The 19,707-nt window shown below is 40.1% G+C and overlaps 1 protein-coding gene across 9 annotated transcripts in view; it reads right to left on the reverse strand.

Moving 5' to 3' along the window:
* Positions 1-808: 808 nt before the first annotated feature.
* Grm1 (glutamate metabotropic receptor 1) overlaps positions 809-19,707 on the reverse strand; it is a 406,588-nt gene continuing 387,689 nt past the window's right edge. For 5 of the 9 annotated variants that reach the window (XM_074072567.1, XM_074072583.1, XM_074072592.1 and 2 more), the window contains one exon: positions 809-4,405. In XM_074072567.1, the coding sequence (XP_073928668.1) occupies positions 3,469-4,405 (937 nt within the window). In that variant the 3' untranslated portion in view covers positions 809-3,468. Of the gene's footprint in view, positions 4,406-12,070; positions 12,156-19,707 lie in introns of all 9 variants that reach the window. The other 4 variants (XM_074072604.1, XM_074072618.1, XM_074072624.1 and 1 more) reach the window with 4 other exon arrangements.

The following is a 19,707-nucleotide window of genomic DNA, read 5'->3' on the forward strand; positions in this document are numbered from 1 at the left end:
CCCTTTGTCTTTTCCTTTGCTTTTCTTCCACTTTTTTGTTTCTCATTCTCTCTTGTATTACTTTTCTCTCCAAGACCCTAACTGCTCCTTCCATGATTTCTCATTCTATTTTTTAGGCACACTAAAAATCCTCCAGTGTCTTAGTCCCTGTTTCTGGTAATTTCTTCCACGTTAGCCTTCCTGTATGAAGCTAACTCCCACCATCCAAATGCATCAGAGTCTGACAGTATAGCCTTCTTACTTCCTTGACCAATCTTTGTAATACCCTACTTTGCATGAATTTCATAGAAGAAAATGTGAATTAACCCCTTGTTTTTTTTGGGGGGGGGTGAGGCAGTGATGCCTTCATGGAAATTTAGGATAATTAAGCTTGGAGTGAGTAGGGAACATCAACAAGGTGGGAAACTAGGTTTTCCTAAAATATGAACCAGTGACAGAAAAGCTTTGCAGGGCACAAATGAAGCAAAGGTGGAACCATGGGACACCTCTGGCTCCAGAGCTCCACTAAATACCCAGGAATTTGTCAAGCCTTCTGTACTCTATCAAGCACACCAATGACGGTATCTTCCATGGCACTGGGAACTTTGATTTTACTCCCCATTTAAAATTGCTAGAATTGAGATACCACTTTCTTCATAACTAATAGTGCTCTCCTTTATCACCTACCTGTTCTGTAGATGTGTAGTAGCCTCCAACTTCCACCTTGTAGGTATGTTCTAAGCAAAATCAAACCACTGGAATTATTTCTTACACTGGTCTATTTCTGTTATTGTAACACAATGTTTAGAGAAAGAATATGCACATTTAATAAATAGAAAATATTTATTGTACAGCATTATCAAGATTATTTGACAAAAGGCAGTGACACACCCAAACAAAACACTTTTACATGAAGCAGAACAACTTATATAAGCAGACACATTAAGGTGAAGACTTTCTGCCCTTTGGTACAGGGTACGTATGTGTATATCTCCAATTTTGAACAATTATGATATAGGTTCTAAAACTCTATTCATTGAGGAAAATTCATAATCATGATAATAGCATTCAGAATAATGTAATCAGTATTGAATGTGTTCACCAATGTCTCAGGCCAAAACTTCAGAACAAATTAACATCTTACATTATTAGAATAGAAGTAATTTCCTCATATATTCTGACTTAAAAATCTAAATATACAAGTTCCACAATATTAAGGACCCATGTTAGTGGTTTTAAAAGATGATTAAAAGAACATGTTACACAAATAAGAGATTATACGTGTTCTCCTGCTAGTTTTCCAATTCGTATAAGCATGTGAGCCATCTATTTTTCTCAATCTGCTTCATTACAACGAAGACGTGGTGGTGAAATTCACATTTTCGGTAATGAGGTCTTTTCAGTAAAGGTGTGTTAAAATAATTTTTAAGTGGGAGGCAATTAATTCCTGACATGAAACTCAAGAAACTGGGCCTTAGAATATGGTAAAACATTGGAGTTGCTACTAAATTCTGAGAAAATAATGTAGTTGATATTTAAAGATTCTAAGATGATTTTTGGCTGAGAAATCAGTGGCTTTGATATGAAGGAACTATATTAAAATATGACTGAACATAAGGCATAAACAAAGATATTTAAAGGGATGGGATTCATTCCACAAAAAATAAATGAATCAAAAACAGGAAGAAAAATCCTTTTATTGGGGATAAAGGGAAGAGTAAAAATGGAATAACTGGTTTACATGTTAATGGATATTACACAGCAGCACATGAGGGAATTATAAAGTTAGGATAGCAAATATTCAGGAATAAAAGACATGAAAATAAAAATTAAAAGAAGGTAAAATGTGATTGATGAATTTTTGAGAAATTATGACTAGACTTGGATGATATTGTACACTAGATCAACATAAAGCTCAAGTAGATGTGGAAAATCTTTAAAAAATCTAAAATAACCTGAAGTAATCTAAATACTATCTTTTCAATCTTATGTTTTAGTGATGATGTGTGCAAGTTTATAAAATGTACCTTGTATTGTCACCCACAGTTTTGTGACCTTTTTTATATAACAAATTTTCAAACAACTTGATTAATAACATTCCCACATCATAAAATAGCTAACAAATAAGTTCCCTCTTGAAAAAGGAATTGCCACCTGAGCTGCATATGAAGAACATTGGACCACAGTACTCAAACCTTCAAAGAACTTCTGCAGGTATTGGTGACAATGATATATAAAACATTACTGGAACATAAAAATATCTAGACTATATAGATAAAAGACAATCTTGTAGTTGCAGTTAGATTGACATTACATTACACAAATTTTACAATCACGTGTATACAAGGACACAAGAACATACTCACTAGCTAGTTACAGGGACTCTGGTGACAATAGGAAAGAATTACTTGTCATTTAAACCATTAATATTTGCTATAAGTACACCATTAGGTTCAAAGATGTATTTGTTTCTGTAATATATAAGAGAAACAATGGCACCACATTGTACATACACTGACTCTTAGAAGTCCAACTGGTTAGTTTAATTTGCTACAGTAAATGGAAGGTAACACTTTTGTCAAATGGTTTGTCTTCTTTAACTAGAGGGCAATGGAGAGCCTGCTTGGCACAAACACAAATGAATCCACAAAAGGTCTCTGCCACCCTCAAAGCTATCTGTTCTTCTTGGCTTTTCCCCAAGATAATAGTATCAAATATGGGAAGCTGATTGTGCCGACAGATTTTGCTCAAAGACCCATGCTTACATTTTGTTTTGCTTCTCATTCTTCCTCACCTATCATTCCCAATGGAGTACTTTTTGGTGGTTTTTGCTTATTCCTGTTTTCTTAAATAGAGGGATGTTCATGCACCTTTCTGAACGTGTGACAGCCAGACTGGCACTGGATGGCAGCAGGGGGTAAAGAGAGGCCTCCCATGAGGACATTTCCTGAGTCCAATGAAGGCAGGAGTCTACAGGCCCATCAGGGAGAAGGGTTTCTGAGAAATGAGCTGCTGCCTCATCCCTGGTCCCCGGGTGTCCCCATGCCTCTGCCTCTCCCTTTCATACTTGCTCTGGCTCTTAATTGCTTATTAAGAATGTCATGAGATGAATTAATGATTCAACTGGCACGTCCACAGGGGCTGTCCCGCTTCAAGCTTGGCCAAGTGAGTATGGGCTTATTAATGTATGCACAGTTATGCAAAAGAGGAAATTATTTTAATTGACTTTATTTTTTGCAATAACAGTTAAATACCATATGGACTTGTGCTTTGTCGCATTCCTTTTCTCCCTAGAGAAGGCTTGTGAGTAATTCGAGTCAGCGTCCTGGCCTGGACCACTGTTTGCCTGCCGTCTTTCCCTCTCCTCTTCCCCTGCCTCTCCTCCCTCTGTGGCCCTCCTCTGCCATGCTTCCCCTTCTGGCCTTTCGCCCCAACTTGGAGGGTTGGAGCCCTCTGGCTTATCTTGCTTCTCCATGCAGACACCTCCTCTTACAGGGTGGAAGAGCTTTGCTTGTAGTCCCTCAGGATGACAGAGGCGTAGGTCACATTGGGAGGGGTGCAGAGCACCGACTCAGACACGGGGGAGCTGGGCACCGAGCTGCCCGAAGCCACCGAGTCTCGGAAAGGTGACGGTGGCGTCAGGGCAGGGGAATCCTCCGGAGTCAGCTTGCTAGCCGCCTGCAGGTCCTCCTCTTCCTCCTCCAGTTCGTCTTCCTCGGTGTTCCCTTCGCGCTCATACACGTACTCCTGCAGGAGCTTAAACCTCTCACTGTCGTCCTCGTCCTCGGCGGGCGGGGACACGGGCTCCTCCCCGAAGGTGCTCAGCTGCAGCGGCAACCTCTGCAGGTGCTGCGGGGGGGGCGGGGGCGGGTACAGCGACCTCAGCCCGGTCCCCGGTACCCCGGGGCCCGCCAGCACCGCGTGGAAGTCGGGGATACCCGTGCCCAAGCTGTTGACCACCTCGTGAATCTGCTCCATCAGGGACTTCTGCTGTGACTGTGGCTGTGGCTGCGGCTGCGGCTGCGGCTGCTGCTGGAGGGGAGGGGGCAAGCCCTTGGGGATGGCGGGGTCGGCCAGGAAGAGGGGGGTCTCCTCTGCGGTCAGATGGGGTGGCAGAGGCGGCGTGGTCACCGCGGGTGGCACTCGTCGGTGCACCACCATGGAAGGGCTGCTGGGAGGGCTGAAGCGACCCGGCTGGGCGTCCCCCTCCTCCTCCACGTTGTAAAGGGTCTTAGTGCTGGTATCTGAAAAGGTTAGGCTCTTACCAGAGCCTTGGTAACTTTTAGTGAGGGGCTTGATGACGGCCGTTTGGTTGCAAGCCGTCTCATTGGTCTTCACGTGCACAGAGAGGCGGTGCCACATGTGCTGTCCCTTGGGCACCTGTCTTCCACCTGGTTCAGACCATGACACAGACTTGCCATTAGAACTATGAATAAAATAGAAACGGATTTATTTGCAGATGGATCTTGTACAGAAGATCAAATACGTATAAAGCTATGCAAACCAAGTTAAATGCAATTTAACTACACCCTCTACTGTAGGCCCTTCCTCCACACCCCCAACCTCCCCTTACTGAAAACCAAACAGCAAAAACTGAAGTTATGGAGGTGCCTGTGAAGATGTAGCCAGGGCACTCACCCCATGCCAAGGAAGGAAGTATTGACCCTGAGAAAAGTTGTTGGGGACAAAAGTCAGTTTCCTGTAGAAGCAGTTATTTTCACTTAGGTGCAGGATATTACAAAGCATACACACACACACACACACACACACACACACACACACACACACAAAGGCAATAATAAAATTGTTCTTCAGAGAAGCCTGTGAATGAGTCCCAAACAGACCGAAGATAACCTCTCTAGGACAAAAGCTACTCTTACTACCCCATGAGGTTATGAACTAGACCGCTGAGTTGCCCATTCTGATATGCAAGTATTCCACATATACTCAAAAGAAGCATAAGTATACACATGGCACCTGTACAAAAGAGGAAAAGACAGATGACAGAAAAACCCAGGCATAGGAGGGAGCGAAGCATTTTGTAATTTTCTATTTTCTTTCAAAACTTTGCTCCAAACACATTCAGTGGATCACAATTTGCATAAAGGCCCTGATTCACAGCAGCTAGTTGGGGATTTTCACACTTCAACCGTTTGATTAGGTGTATTTTTGAAAGAGATAGAATGGAGAAACCTAACAAATATTAACATTCACATCTTGAAGTCTTCCAGCATAGTTTGATGCAAATAAGACAAAATTAATACTCAACATGGCAGTCACCATGACAAAGGCCCCTGGACTGGATCATTCCTCACTGGACATTGGAAAGAAAAAAAATCTTAGGACATTCCTCCAGCCTCGTCAATTATTATGGAGGGATCATGAATGCCTCCCTTTAGGGAGTTCATGTGCTGAAGGCACGGTCCCCAAAGCATCAGTGTTCAGAGGTGGACCTTTGGGAGATGACTGGATCATGAGAACTCTGACCTCATGAATTGATTCATCCATTTATAGATTCATAATTTAATGGATTTGGGAAGAGAGGCTTTGTTATAAAAGTGAGCTTTTTTCTTACCTAGTGGCCACCATTAGGTGAGCAGTTTTTATCTCCCATGTGCTCCCTGCCATGATGCTCTGCCTTGATACAGGCACCAAAATAACCAGAGCCAAGTGGCCATGAACTGAAGCCTCTGGAACAGGAGCTAAAATAAATCTCTCTCTTTTAAGTTGATTGTCTCAGATATTTTGTCCTTGCGAAAGAAAGCTAACATGTTGACTTTCATCTTCATGAAACTGTAATAAAACCAACCAAATGGAAGTTCTCTCTGAGGAAGAAAAAATGAACTGTACTATGTGCAAATATCACAAATACCATTCTGTATATTGCAAATAACTTTTGCTTTTTGGACTCAGCTTATTTTCTGTATAACTTTTAACAGATGGTGGTACCTTGCCATAGCTTTCTATTAATAAAAACAGTATTAATACTTAAAATCAGTTTTCTTCTGCTTTTTAGGAGTTTGCGTTTTTCTCTGTACCCACTATAACAACAGAAAAGGCAGACAATAAGGACAAAGTTGTGACATTAAAAGGAATAGGAAAATGAACACCTTTTTCTTGGGTGGAGGTATGTATAGACTATTCCATATCATAGTCCTTAGGGGAAAAAAGTAGGAAGGAATCATTAGTTAATACAATGGTTTATTTAATCATTTTGAGAATTTAAGAATGAATGCTTCAAAATTATATATGAATGTCACATTTATGATAAGGGTAATGTTTTATATTTCATCTTTTAGAATCTTGAAAAGTGAAGTATGCCAAATAAATAGAGACTCATGTAGAAAGTCTGATATCGAGTATAGAAAATTCTGAATACAAAGGCTCCAAAGCAGATAAAAGAGTTAAAATTTTTTTTGATTTCCCTATTTTTGGGGGAAAAAAGAGGTAGTTCCTCCTTATATCTGAAAATCCATTTTTCATTTTTGGTATTTTTAATGTCTAAGAAAAATGCCATCTCTAAACTATTATATCAAAATCAATAATTCTCTCAATTACACAGTTAATATATTTCCTGGGAGTACATAAATGCTTATAATGTTAAATTTATGAATTTTTACCCTATCTTGTTAGAATAACTGACTCTTTTTGGAGTTAAATAAACTAAAAAAGAGGACAGCTGAATCTCTGGAAAAAAACAGTTAACCAGCCAGGCAAAAGCAAAACCAGAATGCACAATTCTTCCTCTGAGTTTAAAACTGTAGGTAAGCTTACCTCCCACTTTCATCTTTCTCAGTTGCCTGCATCTATATCATTTCACTCTTTATACGTTCAATATGGGTCTTCCAAAAAATATTAAACCTTCTATCTACACCTTACCTTCTTTAAATATGCCTTACTAAATGATTTACATCATTTTCAATTCCAATGGGAATATTTTTTCTCTCCCAAATATATACCCCTCAATGTTTATTAATAAAATTACTAAACTAAAATGCTACTTTGACAGAACTCAGGGCCTCACACTTAGGCGCTCTACCACTTGAGCTACTCCACCAGCCCTTTTGTGTTGGGTGTTGTGAGCTACTGGTACCTGGCTGAAATGCTATCTTATGTGTTCACTCACTTGTGTGGTTTTTCTTTTTATCTTTTACCCTTTTCTTCCACAAAACTGGAGAACAGGAGGGTAGAATATGTCCAGCCCAGGGTTGGGGAGGTTGGCACCAGTGGGAGGGGGGAGGAGGTGAGGAAAGGGGGTAAGAGGGTGATTATGGTGTAAATACTGTGTACACCTGTATATAAATGAAAAATTGACACCTGTTGAAACAGGCGAGGGGGAGGTGAAGGAGAATGGTCGAGTGGTAGGGGGGTGGAATTCAAGTATGATATATTTGATATATTGTAAGAACCCTTGTAAATGCCACAATGTACTTCCTCCCACCACAACAATAAAGGGGAAAATTTGTGGGCTTGTGTGTGTGCATGTGTGTGTGTGTGTGTGTGTGTGTGTGTGTATAAGTATGTATGTGTTATAAAAACAACAGGTACCTTGAGGGCTCCTCTGCCTTAGTTCAAACATTAAGCCTAGAAACCCCAGGAAAACTTTGCCCCTGTGTCTCCATTATCTGTAAAAAGGTATCCTTGCATTCTGGGAAACCCTCATTTGCCACACGGGCAATTTTCCTCATGATCCAGGGGTTCCATGTAGGTCTCTTTTTAAAATATTCACACCTGTATATTAACAGTAGTACTGATGATCTTGCAAAGACAGGTAATCACAATTTAGTTCTGTTTTAATTGAATCCAATTTTTATTTTTGTGATGGGAGATTTTCACTACCGCTGTCAAAATTCGCAGCTTTTCTTCCCCTCAGAGACTTGCTCTAGATTTGCTGGAAAGTCCTGTTTAATTAGGAAACAGATCTCATACCCAGGACATTTATTGAATTACAAAAAATTACACTGATCTTTTTGTTTTCAAGGTCAAAATAAATTACTTCTTTAAAAATAGAGATAGTAGAAAAAGTGCATCATTGTGTAGAAATTGCAGCACAGAGTATAAACTTTGGTTCTTTCAGGATTAGTCATTTTTCATCTGTGATCTACAGACAACCTGAAAGGTCCATGAATCTGTGTTCAGTAAGAATTTTTTTAGGCTTAATAAATATTGTGCCTCTTTAGATAATGAATCACTATTTTATAAGGACTGTGAACAATAAAATGTGCTGTTAAATGTAAGTGTAACTCAATTTTGAGAATGTTTTATTGTGTTCTGTATTCAAATGACCGCTAATGAAGATATTGACTATCATTGGTTCTGTAAAGCCTCAATAATTGCTTTGGTGTGAAAAGGGGGCCTCCTATTTGAAAAGGTTAAGAACCCATTGCTATGATGATAAGAAGGGAAAAATATATAAAATATGGAACATCACAAAAGAATAAATACATTATAAAATGCACTAGTACTATAAAATAAGACATTTATTTAAGTCTGTTTTGGCCACCAGCTTCTTCCTTCTATTGTTTAATTTTACTCAGTTTCTTAAGCTTAAGAAAAGTAATCTGGTTTAAAAACACCACTAACATTCAGAAAACACTCTAGCATTGCTTCAACTTCAAAAGACAAACCTCAGGCATAAAATAATTTCTTGTTTAAAGATAAAATGAAGTGCATCTGGGGAAAATATCTCAGGTGGCTAAACACATTTATTGATTGATTCATTGATACTTATTTGAGGAAATGGCTGGTAGGTCTAGAGGAAGTGGAGAGGTACAAGAAAATGTATAATTATGATGTGCTGAGTTGGCAGGCCTGTGGCTTAAATTCCAGCTACAAAAGGTTCAGCGTCTCACTCTGATTTTTCTTTCATTAGATAAGTATCACAGTCCTACCAAACACAACCCAATATTTCCAGCACTATTGAGAAGAGTTGGGAGTGGGTGGCGTAAACAGATTCGTGTACTGTTGGCATTCAGAGGGCCCCTGTCTGATTCATTTGTCTCAGTAAATACTGGTTACAACTGCAGCGCACACTGCTCCCTGCTTCAGAGACATCTAAAATAGAAAGAGCAGTGGGGAAGAATCCCGCACACACTGCCTGAAGAGGAGGCTTCTACACCACCTTTCTCTCTCGTGTCCAATTCAAGTCTCTGCTGATAGGCTTCATTGCTCCACAACAGATATAAGGACAGTATCCAGAGAGCCATAGACAGGGCAAGACCTTCCCATAAGAAAGTGAGACTCACACCTTGGAACCTGAGGAGGTCACCATTTCTTTGCTCTGAAAGTGAAACAGTAAGCAGAAAATGCCATGGAATTCTAATGTGGGGAGATTGGCTCACCAAGTTCAAACTGCAAGCCACCAGCTTTGGGGTAGCCTGCTGTGGCTTCTGCTGCTGCAGCTGGGTGAGCCAATTGGTATCAGAGGCAGTCTGGGAGGAGGTTCTTGTAAACTAGCAATCACAGAAACTATATGAAACCATTTGAGCATACTTGTTTTCCCAGGCAACTCCAAGTTCCACTTCTTGAAAGCACTGTTCCAGAAAAATCTGCATACTTAGTTTATATTCTCCATCCTGGAGTCCGACCTGAACATAATTAAAATTTCTCACCTTTTCCACACATTACTGCTTGCAAGGTAGAGAATCTCTAAATACATTTTTGTATTAGAAATGCTCTCTCATTATATGAGAACTTGGTCTTCTCTGTTGATATTAAGTTTTAAATAGCATTGTGAATTCTGTCCTCTTCTCTGACTCCAAACTTCTCAGCTGGTTAGAGAACCATTGTCTTAGTGACATATACAATAGTACAAAGCCAAAGTATGTGACTCTCTTCTTTTGTAATTTTTAGACCAATTTCATTCTACATCTTCAAAGTATGTGATACAGAATAAAAGATAATGCAAAGAAAATCACTTTGCCTTTCCTTAATGAATCAATAAAGAAAACAATATCCCCAGGTTAAATTATCTCATCAAAGTCAGTGAAGTACAGAAGTTTGTAGAGCCTTTTTCCGGGCATGGGGTCTAACACCTTGGGAAAACTGGCAGGTTAGTTTTAAACTACAGTAGAATAGAATTCTTATGATTATTAAACATTTTCCAAGTAAATTTTAAATGGTCTTTGTTTAAGACACCATGTTGGTACCCGAGTAGATAGTGCTTTACCACAGCTATATCGGAGTAATTATATTCTTTTTGTAAGTACAGGAAACCTGGATTAGGTTTCCTTTGAAGAAAGTTCAATGCAAACATTATCATTCTTCTATGCTCCCTGCTACCAGACCTGTAATTTTAACTGCAAGTTATTTGATGCACTTGGGCCCTACATGAAGGCCTCACAATCTGCCTTGGAAAGGTAGGGCAGTTGGTTGCTGGGATTATTTCTCAGGGGCAGGATAGACCTAGAGAGACCAAAATGGCCCAGTTTATTTCCAACACTAGTTCCTTCATCTTGCTGTTCACAAAAACTGTGAGAACTAAAGGTCACAGAAACAACATATGCTTGTTTTCTTTTTTTGCAGGAGTGACTAAGGCTAAATATATCCAGACTTACTCCAGGTACATGGCTTTAAAACCATAGCTCTCTTCCTGATCCTTTATAGTCTCAAGAAGAAAAGCTTGACTTGTCCCTACACTGAAGTTCTTACAACAAACCAGTTAACTTTTCCGATAGTTCCATTATTTTTGTCGCCAACAAGGATGGACCACTTTTAGCTTTTACTTTTGCTTTCAGACACTCACCTTTAAGTCACAAAATGTCAGTTGATTCTCCTTTCTCTGGCCCTGCTGTCACGGCAGGACAAGCTCCTCTACCCATTCCCATCAATCCCTTTTAGACAGGCAGCCAGCAGCTGTCACAACTAGGATCTCCTTGTTGTGTCCTTGGTCAGACTCATCCCATGTACAAAAAACACTCAGTGCCTGTGGACTTAGGAGAATTACAGAGAATGCATTCAGCCATATTAGAGTGACTCTGGCTTAGATGTGCAGGGACCTTCCAACTACCACCTGAAACACACTGGCATGGCTGGCATATTTGTCCTTGTAAGAATCAGGATGATTTTGTGGGATCACTTTCTTTGTATTTAGGTTTTTTAATGGAATGGCAGAAAGGCACACCAGACTCCCCAGTACAAGTGAAGGGAAGAGGCACCATTGCCTCATTCACCAGCCTCTGCTGCCAGTTCATAGCAAACATTTGAACAAATTGGGCTCTTCTCATCTGAAGCGCTATAGAGCCACAGATACCTTATCAGTGGGCTCCCTCCTGCTGCAGGAATGTGTACCTTTGACTCTCCCAGGAGTTTGAAGGGCTGTAAAGGAACAGCTGAAAATGACCACAGACTCCGTGCACAATGAATTGAACATGGTCTATGTTCTTTTGTTAACTTAAAGAGACACTGTCAAGATCTAAAGGTCAAAACTTGGACCAAACATGCACTTTTTTTTTATCAGATGTCCCCATCTGATAAAAATGGGGACATCTGATAAAAAAAAAACACTCATAATATTGGGAAAATGACTACTTTTCCTTTTTGTAAAATTCACTTTTTGTGGGACTCACAAAATCTTTGTTTTGTGCTCCCCAGGATGTGGGAAACACCCAGCAGAGGCTCATTTGGCACCCACCCCCTCAAACTGACATTATGGAACTCTTCCATAAATTTAAGCTGTAGCTTTTACTTTAATGCAGACAGAATCATTTCAAACATTTGTGCAACAGCAAAAAGGCAGGAAAAGAAAAGAAAAGAAAAAGCTCTGTTTGCCAAGGAGAAGCTGACAAATTTCTGGAGGGGGAAAATTCACTTTCAAGCTTGTGAGTGGGAGTCACAAACAAAAGCGAATCTCCAGCATAGGAAAAAGTGTTGCATTGAAACAGAAAATAAGCAAAAAGGCTAACAACTTGACAGTGTCCTTTTAAGAATGATGGACAATCAAATTAAGGCAGTCGTGCAAACCATGGCACGTACATGAGTTCCTCATTCTTGATGGCATGCACCACATCTGTTTCCATGTTAGAAAGTAGAAAAACCCAGGAGAGAGAAAGCAAGGGGCAAAACACTATATTTTCCATGCAGCTTCTCTTACACATTCACTGCAGTGTGGGGGTTTTCAAAGCTGCACATGTGCCGATGGACATTGGCTGGTGGGCGAGAATTCTGGCTGCCTCTTCCTGAAGATTGAAAAGAAAAAGACACCCAGTGAGTGAGTGGTTATACATGTGCACAGGCATGGTGACTACACCACTCAGGCGGTGCCTGGTCCTGGGGCAGGGCTGGGGGCTGCCCCTGAGCCTTTCTCTTTGTTGTCTCTGCTGGATGTCCTATATGGAGCCTGTGCTGTTTAACTGTTTCTTACTCCCAGCCTCATTTCCTCAAGCTACATTAATCAAGTGCATTTCTTCTTCTTTCTTGTGGGGCCATCTCTTTCAAAGTGGCAGATGCTTCTTCTGCTCTGTGTACCTCTCCCAGATTGACTCTTTCCCTCCACTGTTGACAGATACACTGCTTATTCTGGGTGGCAGTGGACTCCACGTCCACTCACACTAATGTCAGCTCTCTTCCCACCCATCACCCCTCTTTTTAAAAGTTCGTGACTTTATATCTAACACTGTGGTTTTTAATTGCAGTGTTAATTTTCTTCCATATTATTTCATCATAAAGCATTGCTGTCACTTTATACAAAGTCACTTTTATCTCCTGGCAGTCACAAGATAGAATGTTTCTAATGGTGAAGAGGGGGCGTGGCAATAGAACCTCCTGTTGAGATTGGCAGAATCTGACACAAGGAGAAAACACCATCTCATTCCCTGGCTGGAAGTCTCCTTATCATCCCATCAAATGATCTGTCTGTCTTGGCAAGGGAAGAACACTGGCTAGACATACAAAACTAAGGGAGTAGCCATGAGGAGTTGGTCTTTCCATCATTTTTTGGAATAAGGATAAATGATTTCCCCATGAGCACTTTTCCAGAAGCACTTCAGAAAGCGGTAGGATGAAGCCATCTTGCTGTCATGATACATAGGAAGGCTGCCTGACATTGAAAGACCTTGAGGAATGAGATGCTAAAGGTGAACCATCAGAACAAGCTATGGATCATATGGATGATGCTGGTTGAGTTTGTAGGAAATTTCTCATGTTAGGAAATTTTATGAGGAATGCAATTCCCTATAGGGTTCCCCTGCAAACTCACAAATGTTACATAAATCAGTTTTTGACCATTTACCCACAAAGACCTTGGTGATAGCTCTCCAGTATCAGCCAAAAGAGGCCATAGTAGCTCTTAGCAAGTCAGAGGTGTTTTTCCCTCTCTCCTGTCTCTTTCCCATCAGAGCAGACAGAGGAGTGGAAACTCAGGAGGATGGGGAGGAAGACCATGGAAGAGACTGCCATGGGCCTTCTCATTCCAGGTCTTTCAGGCTTGAGGCTTCCAGGGAAGAGAGATAGGATTTTGAAATTTCAAGGTAGAACACATTGAAATAACTTTTCACTACCTAGAAGCAAGGAAACTCAGGTCTGAGTTTATGAAGTAGGAAAAGATTTTTCCGTAGCATAGTTGGATAAGACAAGAAAAAATCTGATCAATTTGTATATTTTTATCAAGTTTAAGTCACCTAAATCATTTAAAAGTGTATTATGTCCTCAAAACAATTTGAAATCCTCTTCCAGAAGTAAGAAATTGCGACACCTTGGCTGACAGTGGGCCAGATGGCAGAGAAATAGATGCTTCCTGCATCAGGCTGCATGAAGAAGAGTTTGGATAACAAAGAAGAGACAGCATACAGAAGAGACAAAGAGAGGAAAGCATGGGGAAAAAATTAAAGAGTAAATGCATATCTGAAAAATACACCAAATCAAAAAGACCACACAGTTTGCAGTGCCCACCCATTCATGCTCGCCCTGTGGGGAGGGGAAGACTATTGGAGGTAAGCCAAGCAATGGTCCAAGGCAGAATAGCAAAATTAGCTCTGGAACATTATTTATGCCACCCACAAATCCTAACCTAAGAGCAGGGATCTCACAAGACAGTAATTTCCCCTGGCAGCAAAACAGGTCAGCCACACATTTCTCATACCTCAGAGAGCTGTGGCAAGTTGCCATCTTGAGAGAGCCAGGGGACCCCATGCCTGGCTGCCCAAGGCACCTGAATTGAACTTGCAGTAAGCTGAGAAGTTAAAAGGTACTAGGGTAGGAAACTGGCAACTGTGCCTAACTGCCTGAGGTAATTCACCAAAGCAAAACAGTAAGCCTTTCCTGGCAGAGAGCTCAGATATCTGAAGCTCCTTGCAGGCAGGCCAGTTTGGAGACTGAGCATAGATGGTTGCAGGCCATAGATTTCTGGGTCTCCCAGCCACATTGTCCCTGTAGAAAACCTTCCACCAGAGCATGCCCCGCAGGAAACACCCAGGAGTCTGCAACCCTGCCCAAACTTGCCACAAAAGCCCCAACAAATAAGGTCACTTTAAAAACCAAACACCCAGCCCGCTCTGACTGAAATCTCCAGTTAGAGCAGCTGCTTAATAGTAAAGAAATTGAGACATCTTGATGTAACTTCATTACTACTGTAATAACCCACTTATTCAAGAAAATTAGTCAGAGACAATGTTTGCATCAAACTTGCCAAAGTAATATATTCTTGACATTCGATATGCCTACCTGACATCACAAAGATCATTAAAACAATGAAAATCAGCAAGGAAATGATGAGGAATAAAATTACATTTGGATATATAAATGAAGGTATTAGGAAACAGCATTTAATCTGTATATTATTAAAACAACTTCATTTTTAATGAAAGAAGAATGTTTTTTTTCAGCGCACTTGGCTTCTCTTGCTCTTGACTTTTCTGAATCTACTTTTGGGTTGCCTGTGATGGCCTTGTTGGTGGTGCTAAGGAGGAAGGGCCCTGTCGGAGCTCCATTTCAAGGACCTGTGACCAACCAGACAACACACAGTATTTATAACGAGTTGTGCACTTCATGCTTATGCACTGTGATTACCTTCTTGAATTTATACTCCTTTTATCTTTAATTTGTGTTTTGTAAATGGAGATGAATGAGAAAATGGAGCATTGCTGGAGCCTCAGTTCACTGATGCTCCCATGTCACACAGCCTCCCTACCTTCCCTGTACAGGTCCTTGGCTTTCTGTTCTCCTGCCACTTGGGCCCCCTTCTATTCAGACTCCCACTACTTGCTCCTACCCAGGAATCACCACTGCCCTCCAACTGTTTGCAGGAACCCGGGCACAGACCCCAGAAAGATTAAGTCCGTAACAAGTTCCCAGAAGCATCTTGAGGAAATGGATAGCAACAGTTATTTCTCAGGCAGTGCCCCTGCCATTTGGCAGGCAGGCAGCAGAGGTGAGCCTCTTGCCCATCCTTGATCAGACACTTCAGATGTCCCTGAACTGTTGTTGCAATACCCTGGGGTCAACTCTCTGTAATGGATCAGGGAGGAGGCCTTTGGGAAGGGGAGGCAAGGAGGTGACTAATTCAATATCTCCATGGCACCTGCCCAAAGACTGGCTGGAACTGTGGAAGGAATGCCGCTTATGGGTTGCATATGTATAAGTCACAGAAAATGGTCATTTTGGTAGGACCATGAGCAGGGGGTAGAAGGGGGTAAGAGAAAGAGAGAGAGAAGATGAATTTTTTTTTTTGGTGGGACTGGGGTATGAACTTAGGGCTTTGCACTTGTAAAGCAGGCACCTTACCATCACACCTCCAGTTCATTTTGCTCTGGTTATTTTGGAGATGTGGTCTTGTGAACTATTTGCCCAGGCTGGCCTCCAACCTTGATCCTCCTGATCTCAGCCTCCCAAGTAGCTAGGGGCTCAGGTTCCATGTTTTCATTTTTCCTTGCACCTTGCAAGTGATGAACTTGGTCCTGTCAGCTGGGGACATTGAATGATGAAAAGGGAGGACTGTTCTGAAAGCCGAGAGACTTGATGTGCTGATCTCAGCTCAGGTGTGTAGAGGGCAGCATTCACATTTCCGTGGCTCCCTGAGGCCTGGGACAGGAAGATCTGTGACCTCTGTAGCTGGCACTACCTTTTAGAATTTCTGCTGTAGTTAGTGGAAGTTCTGTGGTTTCTTTGGGGGCTTCTACCACATTGACAACCAAGCTTGACACAGTAACTCTAAATAATCCCAAAGCTACCCTAATTAACTATTGATTGAGGATGTTGAAAAGAATAGAGCACCTCCTTCATGATCCCATTTCTTTAGTTTCTGACTTTCACTTTGCATTGAACTGAAATATAAATAATCCTTGCATATAGACTTTGCTTTTGTGAAAGGAATGGTTTACAGGCCTAAGCTTGGAAACTCTGATGCCCAAATGGTCATTTTACCAACTACATAAAAACAGAGAAGGAGCTTGATTTCGTGGTTTTTTTTTTTTTTTTTTTTTTTTTTTAGCAATTATAAAACCACATATTCAACTAACCACAGCAAGGCAGAGTAAAAGCTTGGAGGAAAAATGTAGCATATGGGGGATTGTCAAATATAAGTCCCAAATCTGTGCTTGGATTTTTTTTGGCAGAAACTCTGGATTTAAAGAAACCCCAGAAGTTTGGTTAAATTCCTCTTCAATTTCTTCTGAAAGTATAAGGGCCTTTCTCTCTTTCTTTTCCTCTTTTCCTCCTTGCCTTCTTTCCTTCTTTTCATTTTTCTTTCTATAAAATCACTGCTTGTTACATGCTAATGGATTCTGCATAGCTTTTCCCCTCAATTTCCACTGGCTAAATAATATTTCCTTGTATAATACCTTTTCTCTTTGGGTGTACTGAACTCCTTATGACTTTGTTTTAATGTGTTATTTTATTTACATTAGGCTTCTACTACATAGTTTCGGCCAGGATTTATCCTTTATATGAACTTGAAAAGTTGTTACAGACAAGTTTTATTCAGTATGCTGTTAGTAATGATCATTGGACTAGGAGTCAGGCCACTTTCCACTCTTCAGACTCAGTTTATTCATCCAGAAAGGGTTGATGAAATTATGCATGAAGTTCTTCCAATAACAAATTGCTATTCCAGCTCAAGCCATCACTGAATACTCTTCCTTCAAAACATGGAAAAGCAAAGGTATCTACAAAAGACTCAAATATTTTATAAATTTTAAAACATGTATTTAGATTACACTAATTCATAGTATTCCAGATTTCAACTTCACTTTGCTCATTGACTTCAGCCACTTTTATTATTCAAGAATTTCAGTAAGTTCTAGTAGAAAATAAACTCAATTTTGTCTTCTTTGTCTCCCAAAAATTCTTTCTTTTCTTTTTTTTCCTGGCAACATCAGTGACACTGAATGGATGTGTCAGGAGTAGGTAAAGGCTAGGTGCACAGTCGGGCTAGCTGTCTGTGTCTGATGCTGCGTGTTTATGATAGGGTTGGAAGTGAATCTACTTTTAGCAGAGACAAAATGCTCTACACAATTCCAGATGGTCAGTCTTAAGGATATAGAAATCTCACCATGGAAATAATAATATGGCAGCTGTCCAAACTAATCATAAAGAATCACAGCAACAACTCAAGACCATTTTAGCAGACTATGGTCTATTTTTTGTTGTTTTTATAGATAAATGAGATAATTTATGCTTTGGATTGATTTCCAAAGCTAAATGAATTTTTCTATTATCTAAATTTTAAGATTTTTTTCTTAGCATTTGCTCGTTAGAGTGGAGAATGTAGCTCTGACTGTGTGTTTGATCCCTCTGTAAATATTAGTTTTTTTCCACTTCTTCTTTTAACACATGCATGTCTAACACAGTACATTAAGGCTCTTTATATAAACACAAATGCAGCCTTTCCATGATAAGTGCAAAATACTGCTCCAGTTAAAAAATTCCCAATGATTAAGATTTGTAAGCTAATAAGACACTACAGAGCATGATAAAATAAAATTCATTTACTTACCATCACAGATTTGCCAAATATTAACATTTTTTCTTATAAAAATCCTCTCTTTCAAAAATATTAGAGATATGTTTAACGACTTCTACATATCATTCTAAATACTAATCTCATTTGAAAGAAAAAACCGGTTTATTTGATCTTTGCATATTTTAAGGCTTTTGCAACATGTATATTCTTAGGCATTAATAATAATGTATGGCAGTTTTATTATATTATTAAGTTTTATGTACGTAGCATCATTCTACATTTCCACTCTGACCTTCCCTTTTTCATAGTATTATGTTGATAGATATAGCTCCCATTCATTACTTAAACTCAATTTAATAAATACCACAGCACAAAAAGTCCATTCTCCCACTAATAGCCATTTAGGTTGTTTCACATTTTGCTCTTTAAAGCAAAGTGGCAATAAACTTTCTTGTTGGCCACATATGGAAGAGTTTTCCTGTGGAATGTATCTAGAAGTAAAATTGGTGGATTGTAGATTCATCTTTCTGTGTTAACAAATTGCTGTGAAAAGTGCTTTCACAACTTGAACTAGTATTTGAGGAATGATATTTTTCTTTCCACTTCAGTTTGGAATTTAGACACTAAATTTTTTGTTATGAAAACTTTCAAACATATAAAATGTTGTTAGCATGATGCCAACATTGTAAGACTCACCTATGAATCATTCATCAAATGGTTTTAGTAGGCATTACTGATCATAATGTAGATAAATAAATTTTTTTCTATAAGACTATGAAGTAGTGATACAATTTCATCATCCTTTCTTTGTCACCTAGATCTCTTTTCTAAGGGATTTTCCTGCACCAACTATTCTGTTCCTCTGAGACAGAGTTTAAACAAAACACGAAAAGCAAATGTATAATTCTTTTCCTTTATTTACTCTTGTTCATAATAAGCTGGTTTTCTAACATCCTCTAACAGTGATAAGCATATCACCTATGATTCTGTTTCTACTGCCTCATTGCTTCCCTTGATTTTCTGGTAGTATGGTCCAGTATCTTATAACAGATATATCTATATAGGTATGTGCATATATGTAAAAACATATACATACCTATATTAAGATTATGTGGAGACTGTAGGCAGTGTCATCTCTATTATCTTCACCAGAATTGCTTTGTCACTTTCTCTGTCAAGCACAGGAGTCAGATCAACCTAATGCAATCAGTGGCTGAGCACCAAGTTTTCATTCCACTTTGGTAGGGATTAGTCTCCCATAGGGTGTATCCCCTCAGGACTTGTAACAGAGTCTGACTGCACACTAGTGAGCTTCATCTGGTGAGTTTTTAATCTCCTCTCTCTCCTTTTCAAAGAATTTCAATTTAGAGTTTTGGCCTCCTGTCCCTCACAACTTCAGAATTAGGCAAATGACATTGACCATGTGCATGAACACATTTGAGTCTCCAACTTGGTGACTCCAGCCCCAGGTGGTTACTGAGAGTGAGCCTGTCTCCTCACCACTGAAGAACTGCAGAAAAATCTGCTCTGTCCAAGGTTTCCAGCTTGTCTTTTAACCTTTGTGACTCACTCAACTGCAGACCTGGGTAAATGTTTTGAGAGAGAAGCTGGACCTGTGTGCAGGCCTCTTTTGCCTTTCATTTCATCCCCCTACTTCTATGTGGCCACACATTCTCTTCTGACTTCTCTGCTCCTTCTTTCTCCTCTGCCTGTGCCATGCCTGGAGATGCTACCTCCAACCTATGCCCTGAGGTGACAAATTCCCCAGGGAAAATCAGTTGCCAATCATCTGCTCCCTTTTCTGGTCTCTTCTCTCTGAAATATAAGTTTCATCA

This window comes from Castor canadensis, chromosome 1 (genome assembly GCF_047511655.1).
Source record: "Castor canadensis chromosome 1, mCasCan1.hap1v2, whole genome shotgun sequence".
Lineage (NCBI taxonomy): Eukaryota > Metazoa > Chordata > Mammalia > Rodentia > Castoridae > Castor > Castor canadensis.